Source organism: Pleurodeles waltl, chromosome 7, assembly GCF_031143425.1.
Source record: "Pleurodeles waltl isolate 20211129_DDA chromosome 7, aPleWal1.hap1.20221129, whole genome shotgun sequence".
Taxonomy (NCBI): Eukaryota; Metazoa; Chordata; class Amphibia; order Caudata; family Salamandridae; genus Pleurodeles; species Pleurodeles waltl.
The window spans coordinates 205,861,189-205,870,088 of NC_090446.1; the positions used below are offsets into that span (position 1 = coordinate 205,861,189).

General features: G+C 42.5%; 1 protein-coding gene across 1 annotated transcript in view; it reads left to right on the forward strand.

Annotated features, from left to right (window-relative positions):
- The window catches only part of CIMIP1 (ciliary microtubule inner protein 1), a 111,499-nt gene extending 110,250 nt beyond the window's left edge, over window positions 1–1,249 (forward strand). The window contains exon 4 of the mRNA XM_069201965.1: window positions 624–1,249. Within this exon, the coding sequence (XP_069058066.1) occupies window positions 624–779 (156 nt within the window). The 3' untranslated portion in view covers window positions 780–1,249. The remainder of the gene's footprint in view (window positions 1–623) is intronic.
- The last annotated feature ends 7,651 nt before the right edge of the window (window positions 1,250–8,900 follow it).

Genomic DNA, 8,900 nt, shown 5'->3' on the forward strand with positions numbered 1-8,900 from the left:
CGTTCCCAGTCCGGCGAAAGCGTATTTATCAGGGAAAACCTCATATTGTGATTCTTTGCTATCGATTAGTAACCATGTCAGTAACAGCTACACCCTTATCTCAAGTGTGAAGTAAATACTGAGCTGGCTGCTACCGAATCGGGATCACAGCTTTTATGTTAACACCACTCTCCTGGTGCTTTCAGCCCTACACTCCTGAAATCCACCTGCGAAAACCTGGCAAAAGGCGTGAGTTGGGAAAGTGATGGAAATGATTAATTATCATGGGAATGAGAAGTGCAGGCACGGATTCATGGGATAATTTCCCATTTCCGAGGGGACAATTTGTTACTGCATAGTGTTTACCCTTCTTTGAATGACTGCTGGATCCACGTTATTGATGTGGTTTACAAGGTCATTTTAAACGAGGGCCACAGTAGGGCTGACCTATATTTTTTTGACTTTTAGTGAAACTAGACAGACCTCTTAAAGAGTTACTAGCCTGAACATATGGCATATTTAGTCTAAAAGTTATCAAAGATAAACTCTCTAAGTTAGGTGGCTTTGTGCATTGTAAATCGTTTTGTATACTGTAGAAATAATAGACGTTTGCATAATGCATTCTGTTGTCTTTCATTTTTTAGGTTTCCCCGTCCCCTGCCCTCCCTAAAACAACAATGGGGTTAATTGGATGGAGATCGACTGTCCCAGGGCTGGAGTTGGAACGGTACAATACTTTTCGACACGTGAAAGGCAACTTTTTCAAGCAAATGAACTGGCCAGCAGAAGGCTTTGATTGACTTAATAACTCTAGAAGCTCCACGTCGTCACGAGAAGTTATCAAAAAGTTCTGCCGAATGTGTTTAAAGTAGCATATAATCCAAAACCACATGTATGAGTGTAATCAATATAATCCAACATGTGCATAAATCAGTTCATCTACAACTCACAGGAACCCTGGATGTTGGTTCCTCTGTGCAGTATTTCAGGGGCTAATCCCCTAGGTTTGCAGATTTGTATGCGATTAATAACCTTATCCCTCTAATGTCCATAAACCATCAGTGTTCAATCGGTCAGTAGCACCAGCTGTTATTTGCCGCACTACTCAACTTGATTCCAGTCATTACAAGAGTTGGATTTTTAATTGAATTGTGATATCTACACTTTTTGTGATCTCTGTGTCATCTTGTGTTTACTTGAAATTATAGGAAAACACAATCTGGAGTTATACGCTTCCTATAATAATAAAAGTAGATTTTTACTTCCCCAAAATGTGTATTTGTTTTTTTCAGGTTTTCTAACCTGTTGATGCAAAATAAAGACTTACAAAAGTTAATGTTTTAATGTTTGGATGGAGTTACCTGGAAAGTACAGGGGAATCCTCAATTTCCTGGCAATGCTGCATTTACGGGAGTAAATCTCACTTCTTGGGATCTTCTGTTAGGACATTTCAGCTCTTTTGAAGGCTCTCGTTAGAATTGCCCCAAGTGCCGGCTCTGTTGTGTGGTTGCTTTTTGTATCTCTAGCAAAATTTCCTTCCACCTCCTGTTTTTTTCCCCATCAGCATGTAGATTCCCAGCGAATTTACTAGGGAGTAATAGTAGAAAGTAGTGCTTGCCCTTCCCGAGGAGTCGTCCTGCTAATCTTGTCTCCAGTTGGCTGAGTTTTAAGATGTTATGCGAGATGAAGAGAGTGCTGGGAGAGTCACTGGGGTTCCAGTAAATCCTGGAGTTTGGGGTAATCGCAGGTGTCGAAGACAAAGTGGAGTGGCTGCCATTGTCCTTCTTTGCTAGAGCTCATTCTTCACCCCCTCTTTCTATCTTAGCATGGGCAGACATGTGGGTAGTTAACACTGAATTGAAGAACTACACATAATCTCTCTCAAAGGCGCATAGAAGCAATTGAGTTATTTAGCTCACGTTTCATGCAAAATAAACGTAGGACATCAGTCTCCGGTACTTTCAAGTGCTCCCCTTTCAGTTACTAAAGCCAGGCCCCTTAACAATTCACCTCACAACGTATGCCATATGAAAAACATACTCTCGCAGTGGTAATATGAGTATGCATCCTTTCACTCAGTACACTATGGTCACTATAATAGTATGGGTCCTATATGTAGGCTTTGGCAAAGCCAAAAGTTTGATGCACCTACACAAGTGTTGACAAAAGCAATAACACATTGACTGCTGCATTGCTAAACAATGAAAGGACAGCATTCTGTGTTCAGTATTTGGGTAACATAAAGGAGTAAATGTGTGAGAACATTTGTGAAATACTTCCTCGTGAAATTCAGTGGGGGCAGAAGGAAACACTAAGACAAACAGGCAGAATGGGAAACTACAATTCTACTCTGGGCTGGCCCAAGATGTGATTTACAATGACTTAAGCCAATGGCTGAAGGTTGCTAAACCAAGGAACCCAATGGCTGAAGGAGGCTGAATCAAAGCTCCTTTGAGGCTATATAGAATACAGCATGTTCGCTACGAATGGTCTAGGCGCCATTATGCATCAAACGTAAGAGGAAATTAATTGCTCACAACCCTTAGACCTTCTCCTCGCAGACTCCTTTCAGTTCCATTGCTGGCTATGAAGGTCCCTCGGTGCCAGGGTGACTCGCTGCAAATACAGTTTACAATAAAATTGTGATTGGGTCAGATAACACATATTAGTGAAATTACTGTGTAACCCCTGCATCTGTTTAGACAGATAATGCCTCCTACTTTTGCGGGTGGGGAATAGTACATTGCATCCAGGTTACATGCCCGTGGGGTATATGTATTTTTGTCGATGTTAGTGCAAGACCCTTTGAACCTTACAGCTATAGAATTTCTTAAAATATTAAGACGATCCACGGGGAATTCTCAAGTTTTCAAACAACTTGACACAAAGGCAGTTTTACTGCAGTGTTGTTTTGCGTTAGTTATTTAAGCAAGCGCTTCCATCCCCTGCATTAGTGGGTATTTGTCATTTGTATCCGACAATATTAAAGAAGCCAGCGTGCTGAAGGAAGTTCTTTAAAGGTGTTGTTTTATTCATGCTTCAGAGGACTCGAGAATAGATTTAATTTACCAGAGTACACGTTAAGAACGTCGTTCTTTTTTGCTTGTCGGCAGATTGTTGATCTGGTTTCCAGGAGGTTAAGTGCATCGATTCAAACCTCTGCAATAAAGGACTCTTCAAAGCTTGCAGTGGGGTAGCAATAATAAGTTAAATCCGTAGAAGAGGTGCAGTCTAGCGGCTAACCGCTTTCTTTGGAAGCAGGACTCCCATGTGCCGATTTCTAAAACACCTCAGTGGGTTCAGCAGCTGCTGCGCCACCTGCCTACCCTCAAGGTCATAGGCTAAATTCCCGGTAGAACTGATGTAGCCTTGTTATCAAACGAGTTTTTTTTAATACATGTCATGGTATGGCGTACCATACCACGACTTGCAGTTTCCAGAAATAATTAGAATTGCGTTATCCACTCTGCACAAGAGCAAAATGCTTTTTCTTGCTATCCCGCTGTTATGGGCTCTAACCATAAGTGCACGAGGGAGAGCAATTAGCAGCTGTTAACGCCTAACCTTTGCCTTGCATTAAAAGTATAAGCATTCATTCTGAAATCGTTTTCACCACAAACAGATAGCATGTCTGCTGTCTCAGTCTGTCACATCCCTACCACTGAACCTAGTATGCAGCTGCCCAACAGTAGCTAATGTCTACATTATAACTTTTTGTTTTATATAGCACCTCATACCAAATGTCTGTTGTTTGAAAACGGTGTAAATAACAGGTATTAGTACTGTGCAGTTGTTATTCAAGTTGGTCTTCGAGTTACCAACCTCATACGTTTTAAAGGCTGAACTGGTTTTCCCAAGATTCAGACTTGTGGCCTGCCGGATTTAGCAACTGTCAGCAGCGAGCCATTTGATCCTATTCTAAGTTTTCTGTGAGAAAAGGTGCCCCTGAACTCAGGTGTATTTAATGCCTAATCTTGTGAAGGAGTAAGTAATTGGTTGGTGGAATGGTGCATTCCCAAGTGTGGGTAAGGTCCTCTACCTCAGGTGGTGAAATGTGAGTCTCAAAATGTTTGGAAGGTCTTCACCTATATGACACTATTTGATTACATATTATCACTTTTCACAAATATATTAAAGCATGTGGGCACATTCATTAAATACATGTTTTTGAAGGCTATAGTTATTTACAATGTATATTCAAAAGTATGGCTATTAATTCAATAGTATTCAGTGTATATAATTACAGCCTTGAGAAAACCGTAGGCCCGTGCACCACTAAGGGATGAGGCACATGCTGTCTGTTTCACTGCAGATGGAGACCGAAGAAAACCATCAGGAACGAAAAGACCTGACCCTACCATTATATCAACTGCACTGTCAATGGAAGTGGCGATTGTGATCACAAGCTTTAATACATTTGCGAAAGATATATTATGTCATCAAATCGCGTCATATTCTTGGAGGTGTTCAATGAATTCTAATTGGAAGAGCAGGCCTCGACTTCTTTCATCAGAGTGCTAATACAAATTAAACTTGCATCATTTCCACTCACTTCTACTAACTGGGTTATCTGTTACTAGTCTTAAAGACTGCAGGGACAGAATAAAAATACAGAAAAGAATGGAGAATTGTCGATTGTCGTACTGGCCAATCAAAGTTAATTAACACAAACCCAGTCTTTTCATCCTTTCAAAGATGAGAAAATGAGTACGGTTTTGTTGGGCACTAAGGGCCATATTTATACTTTTCGACGCACAACTGCGCCAACGCAGTTGTGCGTCAAAAAATCTAACGCCGGCTAACGCCATTCTGAAGCGCCATGCGGGCGCCGTATTTATTCAATGACGTTAGCCGGCGGAGATGCCTGGTGTGCGTCAAAAAAAATAACGTACGCCAGGCAGCGCCGGCGTAGGGGAATATGGAGCTTGGGCGTCAAAAAATGGGGCAAGTCAGGCTGAGGCAAAATTTTCGCCTCAACCCGATTTGCGCCATTTTTTTTACTCCCAACCCCCATTGAAATGACTCCTGTCTTAGCAAAGACAGGAGTCATGCCCCCTTGCCCAATGGCCATGCCCAGGGGACTTCTGTCCCCTGGGCATGGTCATTGGGCATAGTGGCATGTAGGGGGGCACAAATCAGGCCACCTATAAAAAAAAAAATACTTACCTGAACTTACCTTAAGTTCCCTGGGATGGGTCCCTCCATCCTTGGGCGTCCTCCTGGGGTGGGCAAGGGTGACAGGGGGGGTCCCTGGGGGCATGGGAGGGCACCTCTGGGCTCCTTCCGAGCCCACAGGTCCCTTAACGCCTGCCCTGGCCAGGCGCTAAAAAACTATGCAAAAGCAGCTGGACGCCATTTTTTTTGACCCGCCCACTCCCGGGCGTAATTTTTGCCCGGGAGTGTAAATACGGCGCACATGCCTCTGTGTCATTTTTTAGACGGGAACGCCTACCTTGCATATCATTAACGCAAAGTAGGTGTCCACGCTAAAAAATGACGCAAACTCCATGAACTTTGGCGCTAGACGCGTCTAACGCCAGAGTATAAATATGGAGTTCGTTTTGCGTCGAATTTGCGTAAAAAAAACCGGCGCAATTCCGGCGCAAAAAGAGTATAAATATGCCCCTAATTGTTTTCAAATATGATCATCACCCTAAACTTCTTGCTTCCATTGATATCGCCTTAAAGCTAAGCTTCTTTTCCTGTTATGCCAACCCTTGCAGCTTTCACTAGAGGCCTAATTCACAGACCTTTGTAGGGAGGTTAGTGTCACCTAAAAACCTGGAATTCTTAAATTAGGCATCCAGTGGTGTCGACTATGAGCTCAGTACAGAAAAACAAACGTCAGCTTCTGCACTTACAAGTGATCAATAGATGTATGTAAGTGAGCAGCTCAGGGGGTTGTAAAAGGAGTGGTTAGGGCAACGTGAATGAGTTTCACGCCCAGACAACTATATCGTTGTAGAAATTTGCAATAACCCTCTCACAATTATCACATAAACTTAAACGTGAATGACACAGGCGTAAGTAGTGCTGAAAGCAAGAAAAGTGTATCATACTCCTAATTTCACAGGGACCTGTAGTGAGAAAATAGTTTTAGTGGGAAAAACATTTTCATTAAAAGGAAAAAAGATATGTATTGCATTGAACTAATTTTCTATTTTTTTTTGCATGAGAGATAACATACCAAGGCCCGTATTTATACTCCGTTTGCGCCGAATTAGCGTCGTTTTTTTCGACGCAAATTCAGCGCAAAACTAACGCCATATTTATACTTTGGCGTTAGACGCGTCTAGCGCCAAAGTATGGGCAAAGAGCGTCATTTTTTAGCGTGAACGCCTTCCTTGCGTTAATGAGATGCAAGGAAGGCGTTCCCGTCTAAAAAAATGACGGCGACGCAAATGCGTCGTATTTATACTCCCGGGCAAAAATCACGCCCGGGAGGTGGCGGGTCAAAAAACCCCGCATTTGCGCCACTTTTTAACGTCTGGGTCAGGGTAGGCGTTAAGGGGCCTGTGGGCTCAAAATGAGCCCACAGGTGCCCTCCCCTGCCCCCAGGGACCCCCCCTGCCACCCCTGCCCACCCCAGGAGGACACCCAAGGATGGAGGGACCCACCCCAGGGACATTCAGGTAAGTTCACGTAAGTATAATTTTTTATTTTTTAAAATATTTTTTGGTGGCATAGGGGGGCCTTATTTGTGCCCCCCTACATGCCACTATGCCCAATGACCATGCCCAGGGGACATAAGTCCCCTGGGCATGGCCATTGGGCAAGGGGGCATGACTCCTGTCTTTACTAAGACAGGAGTCATTTCAATGGCGTCTGGGCGTCGAAAAAATGGCGCAAATCGGGTTAAGACGATTTTTTAGCATCAACCCGACTTGCGCCATTTTAAGACGCCCTATTTTCCCCCTACGCCGGCGCTGCCTGGTCTACGTGGTTTTTTTCCACGCACACCAGGCAGCGCCGGTCTGCTTGCGCCGGCTAACGCCATTCCATAAATACGGCGCCCGCATGGCGCTTCGGAATGGCGTTAGACGGCGCTAAATTTTTTGACGCTAAACTGCGTTAGCGCAGTTTAGCGTCAAAAAGTATAAATATGGGCCCAAGTGTTAGGGAACACAAGGCATGTGGATCACAATCTGATGTGCGTGTCTTTAGCACATCATAACCTCTACCCACCTACACCTGAGAGTTTTGTGAATCATACACCTGTCATAAATGTCCTCAATGTGAAGGAATTTATAACTTTAATGGTTTTTTTGGGACTCAGACCCTTATATCGTACGTTTGAGGGTGTAACATTTCCTTGCCATGGTCCTGCTATTTTATATCTTTTCCTATATTTTTATCAACTATTTTTGAGGTATGTTTTTAAAGTTCTGAGGGGGAGTTATAAGAGCTCTAAGGTGGTAAAATTTTAGAGAGGTGTATTTTACTGTTTTTCGCAGGCCTTATTTTCCCACAGTTTTGTTTTAGTTTACAACTTAGTAAGATCATTCAGACGTGTCAAACGCTCGTATTCTCTGTGACAAAGGAAATCTGTAAACATCACTGATATGCCATTCCTTCTTTATATCTATCTAGTGATTGTTTTAAAATATTTTGTTGTGTTGCTAATCGAACATCGGTGCTGTAGGATTGCCACTTTCGATAGACACAAGCATGACAATGTAAAATCGACATTTACCTTTGTGACTTAAATAAAATGAATGAAATAATACTCTTCGTGCTTGACCTGCTTGCCATGTATTTTTTTTCTAAGTGTAGATTGTAACAGCAAAATTATTTTTGTAACCACAAACTTCTGATTTATCTTCGGATGCACAACTCAATTTCAGGTTTAAGTCGCAGTACAAAAAATGACCTAAGGAGGCAAAAGCAATCTAAGAGTGTAACTCAGGAGTTGTGAACTTTTCTTTTATGACGGCTCAAATCTAAATCTAGGTGGGGGTGAAAGGTTCGCATTTTCAATAGGTGTAGCCTCAATTTCGTGACTGAAATCAGAAAAAAATATCGTTCTGCGGAAGGGGACAGTCAGTGACCATAAAGGCAATGCTACCAGAACTCTCTGGCAAATGAGTGAATAAGTCAGAAAGAGTGAGTGTGGATTCATAACCTGGAGCACAGTCCGTTCATGGTTCAGCCAGCCATATCTTAAACCTTTTCAGCCCAGGTCCCCGAGATGCCAGCTGTCACGCAGGAGAAGTGAGAAAGCAGCAGCATAAACATAAATACAACTCACATAGACTCCTTTGAAGGTAGGGTTCCAACTTAATATCAATGTCAGCATGAACTGCAACACAAGGGGCACACTTATTGTGCAACCTATTCAGTTAAGCTGTCAAGATGGAAACTAAGCAAATAAATACACATGTAGAGAAGCTGCCACTCGCGTATCACAACTGTTTCTCATTTCGCCCCAAAGTAAACCGGCACTGATGACAGGTATAAAACACTTGAATCATTAATTGCCAGCATTAGCAGCCATTTCTATGAACTGGACCTTCTTCTGGAGTGTTCCTTTCCAGCTAAACATTGACCAAAGGGCCCGTAAATCAATACTGATCCATTAGGACGTCTTTAGACATTAGCATAATGTAAATACATAGTCGAGTTATGTTTTTTAATCATGTCCAATACATTGTCTCAAAAATATTGGTTCTGCACAAAATAGAAAGGACAAACGTCCAATAATAGAAAAACACTGTACATAAGTTTTGGTGCATCTTGCCGAAGATTCAAATCAAATAAAAAAGTGTTAAGTGGGTGCAGAAATCAAGTCCTTCGCATTTGCTTGTAAAATAATAGATTTTTTCAATGGCCGATAGATGACACCCTGTACTTGCCGCATTGGCACTGGTTTCATCCTAGGGGGCACTCCCTGTGCTTGCATACATAAATAAGAAAAGTATGTA